Source organism: Chanodichthys erythropterus, chromosome 24 (assembly GCF_024489055.1).
Source record: "Chanodichthys erythropterus isolate Z2021 chromosome 24, ASM2448905v1, whole genome shotgun sequence".
Lineage (NCBI taxonomy): Eukaryota > Metazoa > Chordata > Actinopteri > Cypriniformes > Xenocyprididae > Chanodichthys > Chanodichthys erythropterus.
Window position 1 is genome coordinate 31,266,227 of NC_090244.1, and position 22,373 is coordinate 31,288,599.

At 42.8% G+C, this 22,373-nt stretch overlaps 3 protein-coding genes across 6 annotated transcripts in view; 2 read left to right on the top strand and 1 right to left on the bottom strand.

Annotated features, from left to right (window-relative positions):
- The first annotated feature begins 3,934 nt into the window (after positions 1-3,934).
- The window catches only part of LOC137015309 (uncharacterized), a 289,835-nt gene continuing 271,396 nt past the window's right edge, over positions 3,935-22,373 (top strand). The window contains exon 1 of the mRNA XM_067380187.1: positions 3,935-6,159. Within this exon, the coding sequence (XP_067236288.1) occupies positions 4,016-4,720 (705 nt within the window). The 5' untranslated portion in view covers positions 3,935-4,015 and the 3' untranslated portion in view covers positions 4,721-6,159. The remainder of the gene's footprint in view (positions 6,160-22,373) is intronic.
- LOC137014849 (synaptojanin-1-like) lies at positions 11,038-16,741 on the top strand. The gene is made up of 2 exons (XM_067379354.1): positions 11,038-12,100; positions 14,311-16,741. Exons 1-2 carry the CDS (start codon positions 11,038-11,040, stop codon positions 15,381-15,383), a joined length of 2,136 nt encoding a protein of 711 aa, XP_067235455.1. The 3' UTR covers positions 15,384-16,741.
- The window catches only part of LOC137015300 (NACHT, LRR and PYD domains-containing protein 3-like), a 55,357-nt gene continuing 49,852 nt past the window's right edge, over positions 16,869-22,373 (bottom strand). For 3 of the 4 annotated variants that reach the window (XM_067380175.1, XM_067380172.1, XM_067380174.1), the window contains exon 9: positions 16,869-21,785. In XM_067380175.1, the coding sequence (XP_067236276.1) occupies positions 21,244-21,785 (542 nt within the window). In that variant the 3' untranslated portion in view covers positions 16,869-21,243. The remainder of the gene's footprint in view (positions 21,786-22,373) is intronic. The other variant, XR_010893937.1, reaches the window with a different exon arrangement.

Below are 22,373 nucleotides of genomic sequence, written 5' to 3' on the forward strand. Positions count from 1 at the left end.
AACCGCATAGCAACACCCTAGCAACCACCCCGAGTACCCTAGCAACCGCATAGCAACACCTTAGCAACCACCCCGAGTACCCTAGCAACACCTTAGCAACCACCCCGAGTACCCTAGCAACCGCATAGCAACACCCTAGCAACCACCCGAGTACCATAGCAACCGCATAGCAACACCTTAGCAACCACCCCGAGTACCATAGCAACCGCATAGCAACACCTTAGCAACCACCCCGAGTACCCTAGCAACTGCATAGCAACACCCTAGCAACCGCATAGCAACACCTTAGCAACCACCCCGAGTACCCTAGCAACTGCATAGCAACACCTTAGCAACCACCCCGAGTACCCTAGCAACTGCATAGCAACACCATAGCAACCAAACAGAGTGCCCTAGCAACCAATTTGCAAAATCTATATCTCTGCATCAGAACATCTTCCAGACATGGGGGTTGGTTTATATTGTCAAGCAGCCTTTGGAGTATCATCACTGGTAGCTGCCAAGCCACTCCCTAGCAACCAAACAGAGTACCCTAGCAACCGTTTTGCAAAATCTATATCTCTGCATCAGTACATCGTAGAGACATGGCGGTTGGCTCTTTTGACTCATGCTAGCAATCTGGACTTCAACATGCTAGCAGTGAATAGCTACATGCTAATAGTGATTAGCTAAGTGCTAAAGTGGGCTAAGAACATGCTAATAACTCTATAAAAACTCCATAGTATCCATCTGTGACAATTACCAATCTATCTATCTATCTAATAAAACTTAAACTTTCAAACTTCAAACTTTTAAAACTTCTTCAAACTTTCTGGCTATGCTTTTTCAAGCCAACTTAAAGTTTGTCCTCAAACTTTTTTATCTAGTTATTATTATTCTTCTTCTGAGACTAAAATTTCTAACACTAACTCGTCTTAGAGCTTTAAAGCTAGAACTACTAAATTCGGCTCAAACCTTAAGACTGTTCTGACCAAGTGTGCTATATCTTTTCTAAGTGATCCGACTTACGGTTTTCCTAAAAATGACTATTAAAGCTCGGAAAAATCCCATTGACTTTCATTGACGGAATGTTCAAATGAGCCAAGACTTTCAAATTCCAACTGTCAAAATTCAAATTTAAACTACGGAAGCCTATTAGACTCAAAAACTCAATTAGACTCAAGTGCCATTCTATGTACTATTTCTAATCCATTGAAACTCATTCAAACTCATTTATCTATCTATCTATCTATCTATCTATCTATCTATCTATCTATCTATCTATCTATTAAACTAAATCTATCTATCTATCAAACTAAATCTATCACTTCTCATCTATATATATCTATCTATCACTTCTCATCTATCTATCTATCTATCTATCTATCAAACTAAATCTATCAATCTATCTATCTATCACTTCTCATCTATCTATCTATCTATCTATCTATCTATCTATCTATCTATCAAACTAAATCTATCTATCACTTCTTAGCAACCAACTCCCTAGCAACCAAACAGAGTACCCTAGCAACCGTTTTGCAAAATCCATATCTCTGCATCAGAACATCGTACAGACATGGGGGTTGGTTTATATTGTCAAGCAGCCTTTGGAGTATCATCATTGGTAGCTGCCAAGCCACTCCCTAGCAACCAAACAGAGTACCCTAGCAACCGTTTTGCAAGATTTATATCTCTGCATCAGAACATCGTAGAGACATGGCTGTTGGCTCTTTTGATTCATGCTAGCAATCTGGACTTCCAAAATGCTACACATGCTAGCAGTGAATAACTACATGCTAATAGTGATTAGCTAAGTGCTAAAGTGGGCTAAAAACATGCTAATAACTATAAAAACTCCATAAAAACTTCATAGTAACCATCTGTGACAACTACCAACCACCTAGCAACATCATAGCAACCACCCAGGTTACCATAGCAACCACCTAACAACCACCCAGAACACCCTAGCAACTGCCTAGCAACACCTTAGCAACCACCCAGGTTACCATAGCAACTCCCTAGCAACCACCCAGAGTACCCTAGCAACCGCATAGCAACACCTTAGCAACTACTCCGTGTACCCTAGCAACCATATAGCAACCACCCCGAGTACCCTAGCAACCATATAGCAACACCTTAGCAACCACCCCGAGTACCCTAGCAACCACATAGCAACAGCCTAGCAACCATCCTAAGTACCTTAGCAACCGCATAGTAAAATCCTAGCAACCACCTTTCCCTGACTATCTATCTATCAAAACTACTAAACTAAAATTGAAACTTTCAAACTGAAAACTTTCAAACTTTAAACTTTATAAACTACTTTAAACTTTCAGGCTAGGCTTTTTCAAGCCAACTTAAAGTTTGTCTCAACGAACTTTTTAATCTAGTTTTATTTGCAGTCAAATGAGAAGGTATGTTCAATTTTTAGTAGGCAATCACATGCAAGAAATCAGCTTAGATCTTTAAAGTAAATGAAAGTGTACATGTGATCTTCTGAAAACAAACTCTTATCTTCATCTACAGAGAAAAGGACAGCTACTGACCTTTAACTCTGTGTAGACAAATAGTGGGCCAAGACAACTGATATTTAACATCCAGTGGCACATACACCCACTCAAACTGAGGGAGAGTTACTGTAAACTGCTGTTTGCATTTGTCTACACAATATAACTAAACATGGCTACTGAAAGTCCCCGAAAATCTGTTGTGTAAAATTAAATATGCAAGACACTTCCTGCTACCTGAGATTATCTAAACAGATGGGCAGTGTCATTTATTTCATATGTATATACAGTGCCACTTGAAAGTTTGTGAACCCCTTACAGAATCTGTGAAAATGTGAAAACATTTAACAAAATAAGAGGGATCATGCAAAATGCATATTTTTATTTTTTTTTATTTTTTTTATTTAGTACTGTCTTGAGTAAGATATTTTACATAAAAGATGTTTGCATTTAGTTCACAAGACAAAAAAAAAAAAAAAAGATTTATTCAAAAGTTAAAAAGTTTGTGAACCATTGATTCTCAATACTGTGTGTGGTTACCTGATGATCCACGACTGTTTTTGTGTTTTGTGATGGTTGTTCATGAGTCTCTTGTTTGTCCTGAGCAGTTAAACTGAGCTCTGTTCTTCAGAAAAATCCTCCAGCTCCTGCAGATTCTTCAGTTTTCAAGCATTTTTGCATATTTGAACCCTTTCCAGCAGTGACTGAATGATTTTGAGATCCGTATTTTCACACTGAGGACAACTGAGGGACTCAAACTCAACTATTAAAAAAGGTTCAAACATTCACTGTGTAACAAACCAGCCAGGTTCCAGCACCATCCAATCACAGCGCACACCTTCCCCTGAGTACTGATCACCGTCACCTGCACCTCATCAGCGCACTCATCACCAGCACTATTTAAGACACACTCACATTCAGCCACATTGTCCGGTCTCGTTTGCATCAAAGGACTTACCTGTATGCTTACCTCAAGGACTCTTCTGACTACTTACCTGTGGCCTTCGTCCTGCCCACTGGCCACTACGAATACCTGGTCATGCCGTACGGCCTGGCCAACGCCCCCTCCGTATTCCAGGACTTCATCCATGAGGTGCTTTGGGAGTTCCTCCACAAATTCGTACTGGTTTACATCGACGACATTCTGATTTACTTTACTTTCCAACTCTACCTCAAAGCCGAGAAATGCACCTTTCACCAGCCCTCAGTGCAGTTCCTTGGGTATAACATCGACCACAGTGGCATCCGGATGGACGAGGGGAAGGTGGATGCCATCCAAAACTGGCCAACACCCACCACGATCAAAGAGCTCCAACGTTTCCTCGGATTCTCCAATTTCTATCGACGATTCATTCAGAACTTTAGCTCCATAACCAGTCCACTCACCAGTCTTCTCCGCAACAAGCCCAAGTCTCTGTCCTGGACTCCAGCTGCCACTGAAGCATTCGAAGTACTGAAGAAAGCCTTCACGACCGCTCCACTCCTGGTGCACCCAGATCCCGACAAGCCATTCGTCGTGGAAGTCGATGCCTCGACCACCAGAATTGGAGCAGTATTGTCGCCTCCATCCATGCGCCTTCTCCCGTAAGCTCAACCCGGCGGAGAGAAATTACGACATCGGCATCTTCAATGAAGAACCTGAACCCATCCTGCCTGAGAACCTGTTCGTAAGCCCCATAACCTGGACTCCAGAGACTCTCCCTCCTTCCAATGCCTCCACCAACACTCCGCCGGGTTGTCCCGAGGGCTTACAGTATATCACCCGAGCACGACGCACCCCACTGATCCACTATGCTCACTCCTCACTTGGCACTGGCCACCCGGGGGTCAATGAAACCCTCTCGCTGCTGAAAGAGCGCTTCTGGTGGCCCAACATGGCCAACGACGTCAGGAGGTACGTGCAGGGATGCAGGGAGTGCGCCATGGCCAAGAGCCCATGCCATTTACCAGCTGGCAAACTTCTTCCGCTGCCTGTTCCCAACCGACCCTGGTCACACCTAGGAGTGGACTTCGTGACTGATCTACCAGCCTCGGATGGATATACATGCATCTTTGTGGTCATTGATAGTCCTGCCGTCTCATCCCTCTACGAGGTCTGCCAACGGCCATGGAAACAGCGGAGATCATGTTTAATGCCATCTTCAGATACTTTGGTATCCCAGAAGACATCGTATCCGACAGAGGTCCACAGTTCATCTCAAGAGTCTGGAAAGCCTTCTTCTCCCTCCTAGGTGTGACCGTAAGCCTCTCCTCGGGTTACCATCCCCAGACGAACGGGCAGACGGAACGCAAGATCCAAGAAGTTGGGCGCTTCCTCCGTACCTTCTGTCACGGCCACCAGGACTCTTGGAACCAGTTCCTGGGTTGGGCCGAGTACGCCCAAAACTCCCTCCGACAATCCACCACCGGCTTAACACCCTTTCAGTGCGTACTCGGTTACCAACCCCCACTGTTCCCCTGGTCTGGGGAACCCTCCGATGTTCCTGCCGTGGATTACTGGTTCAGAGAGAGCGAGAGGGTCTGGGACTCAGCACACCATCAACTTCAACAGGCTCTCCGTAGACGTAGGATGGCAGCGGCTCTGTGACGCTCTGAGGCCCCAGCTTACCAACCTGGAGACAAGGTATGGCTATCCACCAGAGACATCCGCATGCGTCTACCCTGCCGGAAGCTGAGTCCCAGATTCATTGGCCCGCTCACCATCACGGAGCAGGTCAACTCAGTCACCTACCGTAAAAAACTGTAACAAACACGCCAGGTTCCAGCACCGTCCAATCACAGCGCACACCTTCCCCTGAGTACTGATCACCGTCACCTGCACCTCATCAGCGCACTCATCACCAGCACTATTTAAGACACACTCACACTCAGCCACATTGTCCGGTCTCGTTTGCATCAAAGGACTTACCTGTATGCTTAACTCAAGGACTCTTCTGACTACTTACCTGTTCTCCGGGTTTCCTAAGCTCCTTCCTACGATTCTCGTCTGGCGTGAAGTGTTGTCTGAAGTCATCAGCTCCATTCAGCAAGTATCATTCTCCATTGTCACTCTGCAACTACAATGGACTGTGTCATTCTCTATATCACTCGTACATCACCAAGTGCATCTGCTACTCACCTGTCTGCATCATATACTCTGCTTGTGTCCAATAAACAAACCTGTTTTATCTATCTTCTGTCTCCTGCCTGGTCCTATCGTAACACACTGATGCTCCAGAAGGAAACATGATGCATTAAGAGCCAGGGGGTGCCCTAGTGAAAAAAAAAAAGTATGCTAAGTATACTTGCAGCCAGACTAATTATCAGTATATTCCAAGTGTGTTAATGATTAGTTAAAGTGTGCTATTTTGAAACAACTAATTTTGTACTAAGTATATTTTATTTGTAATTACATTGTATAAAAACACAACTTTAAGTATATTTAGAGTACTTTTGGGTGCTAAATTGGAATAACTTCAAGTATACTTAGTACACTTTAAGTATATGCCAGACTGATTACATGCTTGATTAGTGATATTAAAGTGTACTTAATTTGTGTTATAAGTATACTTTATTTGTGGTCAGACTGCCATCATCTCCATCGTCTACATCATTGAGCTCAGTGTTCAGGCCGATCATGCGCTGCGCTTCAGTCTGCCGGCTGTACTCAACCCCAGATACTCACCTGCAGGTGCACAGCTTACCTGATCTCACAACAGAACCACACTAAGAGCTCAAGATCATCATCATATATATAGAGCTCAACAGGGACTGTCCATTCTGTCACTTAATTACACAAGAGTTTTTACCACTGTGTCTTTCTACATGCTTTAATGAATCAGTTACGTTTGATTTATAGGATCATCCTTGAGAGCCCAATCACATCTGAGCACATTAGAAAAGGCCAATGAAAATAGGCATGTGAAGCTACGCCCCTGGACATACGGGTATATAAGGCCGGCTCATGTCTGAGCACACTAGTGTTGTTTTTAGGAGCCGAGGTGGTGTTTCGCCACATAAGCAGTCAGTAAGAGGTGTGGCCAGAGGGACAAATGTCTCCATTCCTCCATCAGGGATCGAGGGTCACCATACGCTCCATCCCTGTCATCTTGTCAGACTGCAGGATCAATATCATAGGCCAGACTGTTCTTCTGCGGTGTAATGGCTGTGCGGCGATGGAGAAGTCTCTCTCTTTGACACAAACTCAACTGACTGGCTTCTCTCCTGTATGATTTCACATGAGTCTCTTCAGAATTCAGATCTGGACATGCGTCATGAGCTTCTAGAGGCTTTGTCCTCCTAACTGTAAATAACAAAAATAAGTCACAGAAATTGTCCAGAGAAGGTTCTGGTCACGCTCAGTTCATCACAGGCACTGACCGCATGCAGCCCAAAGTAAGATCTGCTGTGGAAACAGAGTGCAATCTGTATATTCTCTCCCCCTTCACTAATCTACCCCTAAACCTACTCATCACACAAAACTGTCTGCATTTTTAAATTTTCAACATAATTCTGAGTGTTTTATAAGCTTGTTTCCTCATGGGGACCTAAACATGTCCCTGCTGGGTAAAAATGTACTGGTATTACAGTACTTGTGGACATGCAGTTACCATAATGTAGGGAATATCATGTTAGATTGTGCTGAAATGATGATCTGATGGATCTCCACATGATAAATATCAGATACAGATATGGAAGCTTGTTTCAGACACTGAATACACAATAAAAAAGGTCATTGTGACATTTTATCTCACAATTCTGACTGTTTTTCTTACAATTGTGTGATATAAACTCACAATTCATACTTTTTTCCTGTAATTGTTAGTTCAAATCTTATAACTCAAAATTGTTTTTATCTCGTAATTCTTTTTATCTCGACTTTTTTCTTAGAATTGCAAGTTCTAAACTCACATTTACAAATTATAAAGTCAGAACTGTGTGTTTAAAAACTCAAGATCACCAGAATCACCAGTTTATGTAACTCGCAGTTGTGAGTTTATATCACACAAAACTGACTTTATAACTCACAATTCTGACTGTATTACTCGCAGTTGTGAGTTTAAATCTTGCAATTGTGAGAAAAAAGTCATAATTGTGAGCTAAAAAGTCACAGTTATCTTTTTTTGTTTTTATTTAAACAAGCTTCATAGACGAGTCATTAGTGAGCACTAATAAGAAAGATTACAGCAGACATTTAATAAGTGTTAATCTGCAATTAAGAAAACTTTTTATTTTATTACCAAGATTTATTGTGAAAACATAAATAATGTACTAAAATATCAATTGAAGTCAGGGAATATTTAAGTAAGCAAACTATTGTACCATATATTGTATTGTATCATATGGTATTTTTAAAATTGAAGTCATATGAGGCAAAAATGTGTTCATTTGTTATTTTAGCTCAAATCACGTACAAACGGTGACATCTACAAATTCAAGCTCCGATAATATCCCAGATTACGAGTGAGTTTCTGACTCAAGAACAGCTGCAATCACATCAGACCAGTTCATGAATGAATTATTGAAACAATTCATCAGGAAAGATCAACTTGTTCACAATCGGACATCGCTCTTGATCTTCTGCTCTTCTGACCCTCGGCCGATAAAGTTCTGCGTCGTTCTGGAGCAGCTGCAGCTTTTCCATGAACACAGTCGGTCACTGATACTTCAGCACATTACTACTGTGAAGATTATCTTCAATCATTTACAGTTTTGATGGCATCTTCTCCTTGCTTGGCTAATAGTAAATCTGCCCAATATAATTTATTATTGTTGATTTTTTTTCATGTTTTGGCTGTATTAGGACAGTTATAGATGTGACGTGAATCATCTCAAAGAACAGTGGGATTAAATCTCATGGTTGTGTTGACATCAGTCCACCATATCAGATCTCTGACAGTGAAGACTGTATATTTGACCGGTTTGTGTTTGTTGCTGCAGACTGCCGGCCCGGTCTGTGATCCGCTCTCTGGAGCTGGAGGAGCAGACATGGAGCCGTCAGGAGCAGGATCAGGAGCTCAGTGTTCAGGCAGGAGTGAGCAGCATTCATACAGCCTTCATCGGTGTTCATGAAGACAGCAAACAGACGCTGCTGCAGAGGACAGTGCCAGTACCATGTGAGTTCACTGTGTTTACAGCAGTCCTAATCCTGGAGAGACGATAAACTCTACAGGACCTCCAGGATCAGGATTGCTCAGTTATAATCAGAAACATTAGTTTCTGTTTTAGATGTGCTCCAGGGTCCAGTAAGAAATAATGCACACTTTTCTTTCCTTTTAACCTCTTCTGTGGGTCAGTCCATCTCAGCTGCTCCAGTGGAGGTTGTTTTTACCTGCTTTAACCAGAGTTTCTGTGTTTGTATCAGGGCACACAACACTTCTGTTTGAGTGAACTTTTCACAGATCCAAGTCCTCTAGTACATTTTTATTTGTATTATTTGTTACTCATTTTATTACTTGTTATTCTTTTATTTCATCTATTCATATCTCAAAGAAATTTGGCAGAAATGTCCCCAAATTGCGCAAGCAAGATGGCACCAGGTGGTGTTTTGCCGTTCCGTCGCTCCGTGTATAGACTGCTTACATTATGTTTTCTGGATTTATTATGCTTTTTAAGTCACATTGACTGTCTATGGCGAAAAATTGAGGTTACAGTATTTCATCAATTCTGGATAGAATATTATTCTGTGGCCAACAGTAACAATATTTTATTATGATTATTATTATAAACAAGAGGTAACTTTATTTTTAAGTTTAAGATAGTAACTTGATACACAGCACAAGAAACTCGTATATGTGAAAATCAAAACAAACTTTATGACTACTTCTAATGATTACAAGAAACTAAGGCTAAACACACACACATACATACATACATACATGCACACACATTCGCAGAGTTGATATGAGCTATGAAAAGTCCCAAGTTCAGTGCTAACTTAACTCGTAACCTGAGAAAAATCACAAAAGCAGCGCTTTGGCTTGATTCTTTCGGTTTAAAGGAGTTTCACCAGTTTCCAGAAAGAGAGAGAGAGAAGATTTGCTTGTACCTGCGTTCACTCTGACAGCGGAGGTAGGTGGGTGTTTCGTGGCTCTGGTTGAGCGGAATCCCAACTCAGATTGGCTGTTTTGCGGTGACGTCTTCTCAGGGAAGCCCAGCGTTGGGTAGCGCGGAAGCTTTGAAGGAAGTTGCCGGCTGGTGAAACGCGCTGTTCTGAGCGTCTGGCTTGAGCGGCTCTCTTCTTTGGAGACTTTGGTCAGATAGTTCACGGAGTGTTTCGGAGTTGGATGTGACGGCTGTTGGATGAGAAGTAGGCTATCAGCTGCGCGGCTCATGGATGAAGATAGTCAGCGACTCGATCTTAGATGGAAAATCAGCCCCGGTCGTTAGATGGGACGAAGCAGCTTAGATGTAAAGTTCAGCCACGGTCGAAGTAGCGGTTCTTCAACTACTTTTTTCAGCATAACCCAAACAACTTTTCAGCCGTGGTTAAAGTATCGGTGCTTCAATGACTAGCTTGTTTGGGACAGCATAGTTTTAAAGGAGCAAGTTGGCTCCATCCTTCAGATGCGATCCTCCAATGAAACGTTGATACGGAGCTTAGACAAGCCCCATCTATTGTCTATTGATTACATCGATGATATCCTCGGAACATTCTCCTGTTTTATTAACAACTTTATAACGTTTCATAATATCTTCCTAATACTGTATTTCAATGTTTCATGCACATAGAATTAAAGATAATTATAAATCCTGTATTTAGAACTCAAACATGACACACTTCTTACACACACATTACTAGACTGACCTAATTAAAACAGTGATTACAAGAGAAAGAAAATGCATACGGGAATACAAACATATAATGCATTGAATCCAACATGTTAGTAATCAGATCATAGCATTTGTTATTCTGAATATAGTTTTAAATGATCTCTCAGTGATTGTCCATTTGAGATTCAAGATTGAGTCTGTAAGCATAGAGTCCCTGAACAGCGACCGGAGTCACAAGTGACCGGGTCAAAACGGACTCCTAATCAGGTGGATGTCTGTGTGGATCCATTGTTCTTTTCAGGTCCGTTTAATTAGTGTTTCCTGTTCTGTTTGTTTGATACAAAACGGTTTTGTGAGGGTCTATAATTTTAATGTGATCAGGAAGGCCTCAAAACAGATATTCTCTGTTCTTAAGTCACCTTACCATTTCTCTTAATGCTGACTAGCTGGAATTAGGAGCTATCCAGTGCCCCCGGGGATTTTGGGGTCAGTGAATGGATCCTTGGTCAAATGAAGCTTTGTTTGGTCATGTTCCCTGTTGATAACATCATTTGGTAAGTTCTGTTGAACGAGGCCCTACAGCGCGGATGAATCTAATGATGCTTCATTAACAAAATTCGGGAGGAGCACTTTCAAATGATCCTTTCAATCATCACGTCATTCTGACCAGCTGTCAGCAATCAGTAATCAACAAGTCTACCCAATCAGCATAAGTGGAGACCATTATAAATACACAGTCGACTCACCCACGTTCCTCGACAGTTCTTCAGCATTTGGTTACACCCAAATTGTTACAATGTCCGAGATCGATATCTTCCCGTCTGACGACGAATCCCACATTGCCCAGGATCCTTCGCTGCATCGCACTGATGCAAGGAGCACACGTGCCCAACCACAGGACACCTGTGTTCCACCACAGGACACCGCAACCGAGCCTCCAGTACCATCGCGCGGTCGTCGGCCCAGCCGCGCCGCTTCTCGTACCCCAAGACGCCGTGGCTTGCCATCACCTCCACCTTCGAGACATCCACCATCATCTTCAGCTTCATCCTACACTTCAGCACACCCCACAATTCCTGCAATAGAAAAGTGGACAGTGTTGGGATTGAGACAAGCTCTAATAAGCGCCGATGTCCACTTTTCCAGAAGAATGAACAAAGCAGAGCTGTATAACCTGTACGTTTCTCTTCAGTCGGCATTCCCATCTTCAAAATCCACTCCACTTTCCAAAACGGCTAACAAGCCGAATAAAAATCGCAGGGGCCCGAACCAACGATCTCAAAAAACACCATCTCCTACCCTCACGAGAAAGGGCCTCCAAGTTTCAGGACGTGGCAGCCGGCCCTCTGCAAGCCTGGGCCGCGCCCCGGATTCCGCTGCTGTCAGTCCACACTCTCATCTTCGCTCCGCAGAGCTACAGACAGCAGTGCCTCACGTAACAATACCAGCCTCCATAGACACAAACCACCCTGGTAATGTGAGTATGCCTCCACCAGCAGCACAGGCGCAACCTCAGCCTTTTCCAATCTCTTTTTTCAACCCTACCCCGTGTCAGTGGCCTGCAGCCCCACCATCGGTTTCTAGCGCGAGGCTGCCTCCGCTAGCAGTGCAGGCCCAGACCCCCTATATACCTCCCCAGTTTCCTTCATTTTCCACTCTCCTCGCTCCAGGGGCCGACCCTAGCGTGAGGTTGCCTCCGCAAGCGGCCTCGGCCCCGGCTTGTCTTCCTTCTAACACTTTCTCCCATGCTCGATCTCCTTACACACTGTTTTCAGCAACGGCGATGCCCATTCCACCAAACGCTACAGCATTGGAACCACCCCCCGTTGCCAGTAACATCAGAGCACAGATCCTCACAGGTGCGGACATAGATTTATCATCATTGCTATCATTACTTCCTCCCTCCGTCTCAAATCGCCAAATCGACTGTGGCGATTTTTCTGTTACCCTTAAAAATCCAGTGCACAATTCTCCCCGCATTCTTTCTTTTTCTGAATTCTGTATTGCTTTCAACCGTTATAGCGAAATCATTTGCGCAGCACTTCCCCACAGGAGACGAGAACTAAATGACTACCTCGCGATAATCGCAGAGCTAGCATTATCATACGGAGGAACACACTTTTACACTTACCATAAACTTTTTTCAGCCAAATGTGCTGTCCGCGTGGCTCAGTGGAACCATTGCCCTTACTGGGGTGCCTTAGACACTGAGTTACACAACAGAGTTTTCTTAGGATGCCGTAACATCTCCTGCGCGGTCTGCAGATCTGTCGCTCACTCCACCACAGCTTGTCCCCTAATCAACCCGTCAATTCCCCCTTGCTCAGATTCATCTCAAGTTAAGTCAACCAGTTATGTCCCGCGGCCAGTAAACACCAACTTCGACTCAACCACAGATTCCAAAAGTCGTACCACTTCTACAAACAGTCAAGTCTGCAATAATTTCAATTCAGGAAGATGCGCAAGGCAGCGCTGTCGTTACATGCACATCTGTAACTTCTGTGGCGGCGCTCACGCCCGCATGATATGCCCTGTAAAAAGGTCTTTAAATAAAGATTCTAAAAATTATTTGTCGACTCCTGTGAATATTTCTCGTCTGTCTACTGAATTGTCTCACCACCCCGACACTAACTTTACAGACTATTTGCTGTCTGGTCTCGAACACGGTTTCAAACCCGGCGTTGAAAGCCTCCCATCCCAAAGCATCATATGTAACAATCTCCAGTCTGCTCTCGCCGAGCCCGATACAGTCGACCTTCTAATCAAAAAAGAAATCGAGTCAGGTTTTATGATCGGCCCGTTTAACTTTCCTCCTTTTGAATGTTATCGAATAAGCCCAATTGGAGTGGCTACCAGGAAATTTTCAGGCAAAAAACGATTAATAATCGATCTCTCAGCACCACACAACTCCCCGTTCCCAAGCATAAACAGCCTTATCCCACTGGAAGAATTTTCTCTTCATTACCACAACATCGACCAAGCTATAACACTGATCAAAGACGCAGGTCGCGGCGCTTGGCTGGCCAAAGTCGACATCACTTCTGCCTTCAAAGTGATGCCCATCCACCCAGATTACTGGCATTTATTCAGCATACGCTGGCACGGAAAATTTTATTTTTCCGTCCGTCTAACTTTTGGATGCAAAAGCAGCCCTAAGATTTTCGACATGCTTTCAGAAGCTATTTGCTGGATTCTCTCTAACAACTATGCAATTCCTTATGTCATTCACCTTTTAGATGATTTCTTAATCATCTCGCCTCCCGACTCCATCCCAGCCGCGCATCTTCTCACAGTCCAAAAGGTTTTTTCCGAGCTCGGGATTCCAATCGCCCAGGATAAAACCAGGGGTCCAGCCACATCCATCGAATTTCTGGGCATTAATTTGGACACAGTTCATTTCCAGGCCTCACTACCCAAGGAAAAAATCGACCGGATTATTCTGGTCGCATCCACCCTCCGAGACAATCCAAATCTTTCTAAACGCGAGCTAATATCTTTGCTCGGCCACTTAAACTTCGCGATGCGCATCATCCCGCAAGGCCGCCCTTTCATCTCACATCTCCTCTCCCTCGCATCTTCAGTTCACGCGCTAGAGGACCAAATCTCCCTAACTAATTCATGTTGCAACGAGCTCAGTTTATGGATAAATTTCCTCAAGCAATGGAACGGTCTTTCCTTTTTCTATAACACTCTCATTTCTCTCCCCATGGATATTCAACTGTTTACTGACGCAGCTCCCTCTGTCGGTTTCGGGGGATTCTACCAAGGCCGTTGGTTCACATCTACGTGGCCCCCCCAGCTATTAGACTCACCGCAGTCATTAACATCCTCAGCACTGTTCGAATTGTATCCACTAGTTGTAGCAGCCTTCCTGTGGGGGAAAGAATGGTCCACTAACAGCATCTTAGTACACTGTGACAACGAAGCAACCGTGCATTGCATTAACAAAGGCCGTTCTCACTCCCCCGCACTAATGCCTCTCCTAAGACGCCTCATTTGGATTTCAGCTTGTGATCAATTCATCATAACTGCAAAACATGTTCCTGGATCAAAAAATCAAATAGCTGATGCTCTCTCCCGTTTTGCTTTCCAGAAATTCAGATTGCTGGCACCAGAGGTGGACCCATTTCCAACCCCAGTACCTCACTATTCAGAACTGATGTTCCCATAAACCACCCATTGAAACCCCTGCTGGACGCCTCTCATAATTCCATTATCCAAGCCGTTTCCCCCAGAACCCTCCAATCCTACCTAACCGCTTGGAAATGTTTTAAGTCTTTCCACTCCACATACAGCCTGCCATTTCCTGATTTTTCACTGCTCACCATCACTTCATTCATATCCTATCTCAACAGGATTAAGAACCTCCAAGCCAGCTCCATCAAGGGTTATCTAAGCGGAATTCAGTTTTTTCACAAACTCATTTTTGGTTCACCCTCATCAGAAATAGCCAATTCACAGACCTCTATGTTGATTAAAGGCATCCAAAAAACCCAACCCACCTGCCCAGACGCCAGACAACCAATAACACTAGACATACTCACCAAATGTATCACCACTCTCCGCCGAGGCTACCACTCTATCAATACTGCCCACACACTGGATGCAATGTTCATATTGGCTTTCTTCGGGTTTCTCAGATGCTCAGAGCTCACTATCACATCCAACTTTAATCCAAAGGTCCACCCGACAATTTCAGATTTATCAGTGCTAGATGATGACACCATCTCTTATTTCATCAAACAAAGCAAGACAGATCAAACAAGGAAAGGCCATTTCATCTACATTTTCAACCTCTCATCACCAATCCAGCCATACCAATCCCTTTTAGCTTACCTCCATTTCAGGAGCTCGCAGGCCAAATTCCCATCTGACCCACTCTTCACAGATGACTCCAACCACCCCATCACACATTTTTGGCTCCAGAAACACCTCAAGGCCGTATTGATTCAATCTGGCATCCCAGCAGCCAACTATTCTAGCCATTCATTTCGCATAGGTGCAGCAACTACAGCTGCTCAGAAAGGCCTTTCCCAACACCAGATTCAAGCACTAGGTCGCTGGTCGTCAGAAGCCTACAAGAGCTATATCCGTTCCAATCATTTCCACATCAAAGAAGCTCAACAAACCCTCATCAGCTAAAGCCCAAACCTACTGGCTCACCGCATCCTCTCCAATTAACATCACCAGTCCACTAAACAATGGAAGCAATTTTACCTCCTCTGCGCATCAGTATCTACCCAGTAGCAGCATCTACCCAGTAGCCCACCTTTCTTTCACCGCAGCAGTGCACTGACCTCGTCTGTTCCCACAGGAGGTCAGTTCTCTGTCCAAACTCACCCTAAGGACAGTTGAAAGCAAGTCGAAAAGCAAGTTTGCTCAACTGCCGCAGCAGTGTAATCTACTCTGATCACAGGAGCTCGGCTCACCGTCCTACTTGCTCATTGGATAGTTGAAAGCAAGTTGAAAGTCTGGTCCACTGTCGCAGTGGCCATCTACTCCACACTGCAGGAGTTCCTTTTATCAGTTCAAACCCGCTCCAGTGCCGCAGCAGTGTCATCTTCTTCGCTCCCGCAGGAGCTCCATCATGTCATGCAAACTTGCTCCACTGCCGCAGCAGCATCATCCACTTCGCTCCCGCAGGAGCTCCGTCACGTCATGCAAACTTGCTCCACTGCCGCAGCAGCGTCATCCACTTCGCTCCCGCAGGAGCTCCGTCACGTCATGCAAACTTGCTCCACTGCCGCAGCAGTGTCATCCACTTCGCTCCCGCAGGAGCTCCGTCACGCCATGCAACTTGCTCCACTGCTGCAGCAGTGTCATCTACTTCGCTCCCACAGGAGCTCCGCTACACCGTACATTGTCTCAGCAGGATCATCTCTTCCGCTCCCACAGGAATCCAATTCCCTGTACAACCAATTCACTGGATGATTGGAAAGCAATTCTGAAGCAAGTTCAGTTCCTCCATCACAGGCGTTTCATCGCCACCTCCCCAGCAAGAGCTCATTCTCTATCCAATCAGCTTATTGGATGGCAGCATCATCTGCCCTGCTCCTGCAGGAGCTCGGTTCCATCCAAGTCTCGATCCACAGCCACCGCTCTGGCAGGAGCTTGCCATAGGCGACCATGTTCACGTTCTGCAAATTTTGAGGGTTATCAACATCATTTTCCGGCTGCTGTCCAGAGTCAGTGGCAAATTTTGGGGGAGTACTCTGGGTTCGGGCCAAATACCGAGCTCGGAGCCCTCTCCTCGGACAGCACGCCAAATACGCATACTATTTATTTATCTGACTTATTTGCAAGTGTGAACTCGTGAAATGATGTTTCATTAACAAAATTCGGGAGGAGCACTTTCAAATGATCCTTTCAATCATCACGTCATTCTGACCAGCTGTCAGCAATCAGTAATCAACAAGTCTACCCAATCAGCATAAGTGGAGACCATTATAAATACACAGTCGACTCACCCACGTTCCTCGACAGTTCTTCAGCATCCCTCCACCACCCCATCTCCTCACTCTCGCATAGTTATCTTCCTAACCAAATCTCACACGCGCCTGGTTATTTCCTTAACCAGAATACGGGGGGAGTACTCTGGGTTCAGGCCAAATACCGAGCTCAGAGCCCTCTCCTCAGACAGCACGCCAAATACGCATACTATTTATTTATCTGACTTATTTGCAAGTGTGAACTCGTGAAATGCTTGCTGTCAGTCACCGCACCGGTGTGGATACTGAACTTCAGAATCACAGATTCTACGTCTTGAAAGTATGACCAATATAAGAATTTTCTCTGGAAAATATCATCTGAACAAGTAAGTATTATGTCTGCCACTTTTGTTTTGACCAACTGAGGAAAAAAGCATTAGGCCTACAATAAATCACGCTGCCAATGATGACTAAATCTAACGATCGCTTAGCTCTGATCACACCAAACCGTGCAAATTATTATTACTGTTATATTGTTCTCAAATTGTTATTGTTAACAACATCAGCACTGCGTGACTGTGTATTTAGTGTGTATTAACGTTAACTGTAGATTTCGATTTCTGTAGCCACTCCACAGTCCAAGTCTTTTGCTTTTTTTACTACGGGTGAATCTCCAGTTGTCACTGATGATTGTCATTTGGACCTTTCTGGATTACAATCCGCCATCAAAATGATAAGTTTAATTATTTCAGCTGCTGTGAGAACAGGCTATAAATGATCCGCTACCGGCAGCTTCCTCACGTGATATAGCCAACTAGCCTCTCAACGGGACTCCTTCCTTTGTTTACGGAAGTGACGTAATGACGCACAGGAAATGCTGCACGCTCAAATTTCCGCCATGTCGCTCTTATTATAAAACATTATTACAAGCTTACTGTTGTGAATCGAGACAAGATCATTGGATAGTTTTGAACACTGGCTGGTTATGTACTTGCTCAAAAATTTATTTTGGATCATTTTTAACCAAAAAAGTTGCGGACTGCAGCTTTAAATGTAAGCAGCTCCCCACTGAGAATTTTAAATCCTTTGAAGTTCAAGTTATGAAGGTTGACATGTCTACGCCAGTGTATTGCATATTCGTTTATAGGCCACCTGGTTACAGTAAGGATTTCCTTAAGGATTTTTATGTTTTTTTATCTGGTGTTATAACATGTGCTGACAAGATTCTGATTATGGGGGATTTTAATATTAATGTTTGTTGCCCAGAAAAACCCATGTCTAAGGATTTTTAAATTTTGATTGACTCTTTTAATCTCACCCAGATTGTAATGGGACATACACATGTCCATGGGCATACACTGGATCTGGTGTTATCTTTGGGTATATGCCTCGAGAGTATTTGCATTGATGAGATTCCTATTTAGGATCATAAGCCTGTTTAATTTGAACATGCCTCGTGTTGTACAGGATGTTTCTTTTCTTCCAAAAATTTCCAGAGTCATTACAGATCATACACATGATGCTTTTATTGCTGCTTTTATGGCTGCAGAGCTACCTTTTGTAAATGGTGTCTCTGAAGTGCCTGTAACAGCACCAGATGAAATGGTACAGTCTTTTAATCATCTATGTAGTAAAATTCTTGATACTGTTGCACCTTTTAAGGTGAAGAGGCAAAAAGTGAATAAGCGACCATGGCTAAATGAGGTAACACAGGGTTTTAGGTGGGTCTGCAGGCAGGCTGAGCGTACGTGGGTTAAAAATAAATTACAAATCTCGAGGTCGAGTATATCAGGAGTAGGGCACACAGTGTTTAATATAAGATCTTCTCTCCCAGTTTTGAGTCAGTTTAAGTTGGTTTCCTTGGAACAGTTGGAGGGCATTGTCTTGCATTTAAAATCTACTACATCTATTTATGATGGCCTCCCTACTAAATTGTTAAAAGAGGCAATGCATGTCCTTGGCCCTAGCATTCTTTTAATTATCAACAGTAGCCTACAAGCTGGCATAGTACCACTTGAGTTCAAGCGGGCCATTATTGAGCCAGTACTAAAAAATACTAACTTGGATAGTCAGGATCTCAAAAATTTTAGGCCGATATCAAAACTCCCCTTTATGAGTACGATTTTAGAAAAAGTTTTCCACACTCAACTTATAGATTTTTTAACTCACAATAATATAATGGACATTTTCCAATCAGGTTTCAGGTGAAACCATAGTACTGAAACAACATTAATAAGAGTCGTAAATACATTTTAATGGGAAGAGATTCTGGGAAATGTGTTGCTTTGATGATGCTGGACTTGAGCGCAGCTTTTGATACTGTTGATCACGGCATTTTGTTATCACGTCTTAGAGATGATGTTGGTATTAATGATGTGGCCGTGAAGTGGTTTGGTTCCTACCTAAGGGACAGAAAATGTTCAGTTAGGATTGGAGATTGTCTTTCTGACACTGTGGATGTTTTGTGGGGGATCCCTCAGGGATCTATTCTTGGACCAACCTTGTTTTCTCTGTATTTGTTGCCTTTGGGATCTATTTGCCTTTGGGCCACAATATTAATTACCAAATCTGTGCAGATGATTTGCAATTATATTTTTCTTTGGACAAGCGTGCTGCATGGGACAGCTTCAACATATGCTTAAATGAAGTGAAGGTATGGTTTGCAAGTAATTTTCTGCAATTAAATGAGAATAAAACTGAGATTATAGTTTTTGGAAACAAACAGTCTATGGGAAATCTGTTTGTGAGTGAGGATTTCGCTCCCAGCATAAACAGTTATGTTAGGAACCTGGGTGTCATTTTTGACACAGAACTTTGCTTTGATCGACAAGTAAATGCTGTCGTGAAATCATCCTCTTATCAGTTAAGGAAGTTGTCAAAGCTGAAATCTATTCTTTCCAGAAAAGATTTAGAGTCTGTTGTTCATGCTTTGATTTCTATGAGGTTGGACTATTGTAATGCCCTATACCTGGGCTTGAATGCATCTCTCATAGCTCGCCGTCAGTATGTTCAAAACGCTGCTGCTAGGCTTTTAACTGGCACTAAGAAGAGAGATCACATAACACCTGTGTTAATTTCTCTACATTGGCTTCCGGTGTTATATAGGATAGAGTATAAGGTCCTGATCATTGTGTATAAGACCTTACATCAACAGGCTCCTGACTATATCAAAGCTATGTTGAGCCCGTACAAAACTTCTCGCTCTCTGAGAGCAAATGAGCATGTTGTTGTCTGTTCCGCGAACACGGTTGAGGAGGAGTGGAGATCGTGCATTCTCCGTGGCAGCTCCTGTGTTATGGAACAGGCTACCGTTGTCTTTGAAATTGGCTTCCTCTCTGGGTAATTTTAAAGGACAATTGAAGACTTTCCTTTTTTCTAAGGCTTTTGCTGTATGATTGGTATGTTTTGTGTATGGTATTTTTTGTACTTTTATTCTTAGTTTGATGTGTTTATGATTATACTTTTTATGACTTATATAATGATTTATATAATGATTTTTACCATGTAAAGCACTTTGGTCCATTGTTATGGTGTTGAAAGTGTTATTCAAATAAATTTTGATTGATTGATTGAAAGCTCTTCCCCAGATTTCTCTGTAACTAGCAGAATCTCTTTTTAAAGCAGAACGCTCTAATACACAGTTATATCGGTGCAAATTTCATCTTTCTGTCTGCTCCAGAGATAATCAAACCCAAACCGAAGGGTATTGAAAAAATCATCCTCACTCTTTTATGGACCAAAAAAAAAAATATTAAGAAAGACTGAAATGTTCTGCATTCACACTATATTTAACTGAAGCTCCTAAAGATCAGCCCTAATTCCTTCCCATCACATCAAATGTGGAGCCCTGAACAATCTGGATCATTACATTTGACCTGAAATTATCAGACTAAAGAACAAGAATGTGCAAAATATTTATATGTTCATGAACCTTGTGAAGATTGTTTTTGTCCCAAAGAGCAACGACTGTACTGAACTCAAATATTGAGGTTTCTGTAAATGAAAACCTCAGTTTTATTTCATAAGAGTGTTATATATATAACCATATAAGCATTTTTGCTTTAAATAAGGTTTTTATGATATCAAAGTTTTGATACTATAGGGGGGTGGGATCTGTTTGGTTTTTTATATTTTATCAGGCTATACTGCCATCTAGTGGTAGCAGGTTTTCTTAGACAGCTGTGTGTGGATCAAGAAAGGCTAAACCAGTGAAATGAAAGTCTCAAAATCCAAATGAATGAAAATCCAAATGAATACTCGCGCTGCCGGACTCAGATCTGAAGCCGCGCACAGAAAGCCGCATATAGACAGCATGTGATCGCAGCTTCAGGTCTCTTTCACAGATTATTGCCCTTGAATGGTCAAAAATATGTCAAAATGCACATCCTGGCGAGTATTCACGTAAACACAGTCGACTTAGTCAAGAATGTCTTTATATAAACAGCTGGGATGAGGAGGAGGACGGAGCGACCGGGATCAGGTGATTATACGGCTCAGGCATTAAATATTTACACCTGATGTGAGATTTGATGAGTGTGTGTGAAGATCAGAAAGAGGATTTACAGAGTGTCTCTCTATCCTTTAATATCACACAGAGACACTGAGAAGGAATCATAATAAACCCTAAATCCAGCAAAGAGGGGTTCGGTGAATGTGGTGTTGAATGTGTGTAAGTGTGTGAGTGTGTGTATGCGAAAGACACTGTAGAAGGACAGAGAGCCGGCCGACACGTCCACATACACTCCTACTCTCTTAGAGGATAGACGGTCAGGAGGTATATCAGTCCTGTTCTTATTGTGACAGACAGTGAATCCTCCATCAGAGCAGTGCAGACTCCAGGATTTGTTATTGAATCCAAACGCACAGTCTTCACTCAATCCTTTCCTGGTGATTCCTTCATATGCCACTGATATTTCAGCACCTCTATCGCTCCATTCAATCTCCCAGTAACAGCGTCCAGTCAGTCTCTCTCTACACAGAACCTGAGGATGATCAAATCTCTCTGGATGATCAGGATACGGCTGACGCTCTTTCACACGTGCCACCTTCCTGTTCCCATCAGACAGAACGAGTCGAGTGTGTGCTGTGTTTGGATCCAGTGTGAGATCACAGGCATCTGAACACAAGAAGAGAGAAACATCAAGAACAACAACAGTGAAGATGTGTGTGTGTGTGTGTGTGTGTGTGTGTGTGTGTGTGTTAACTGAAGTCAAATAACATTCATTGATTATAAACAAACACATTCAGAATTTGAGTGACAGTTTTATTGTTCATGATGCTAAGATCACACAGTTTCAGGAGTTACAGCCGTATTGAACTGAATCTGAAACTGTGATGATTGACATTGTGATCATAAGCAGAGCAACGGACGGACAAAAACAATCTGATATGAACAGATCTGTGCATTAACACTTCAAGTTTAAAACTGACCTGACACTTGTTCTGTTTCTTTCTTTCTCATTTATTACTAACTTTTCATTTGATCTTGATCAGCGTTTAATTTATTGTACAATATTTGAAGACTACATGCTAATGTTTCAATGCATTATTAACTTATAATTAACAGCATTAATAAAAACTTCACTAATTTTATTTTTAATTTTCAAATAGTTACATTTAAAAAGCTATTAAAATAAAATTACAATTTAACTGGTATTGGTTTATATATAAATATATTTACTTGTTTTTCATGACATATTTTACA

Coding starts and splice junctions, on each gene's coding strand:
- LOC137014849 (XM_067379354.1), top strand. CDS start 11,038: ATGTCCGAGATCGATATCTTCCCGTCTGACGACGAATCCCACATTGCC. Junction 12,101..14,310: donor CAGAGCACAGATCCTCACAG/GTGCGGACATAG, acceptor CAAATAGCTGAT/GCTCTCTCCCGTTTTGCTTT.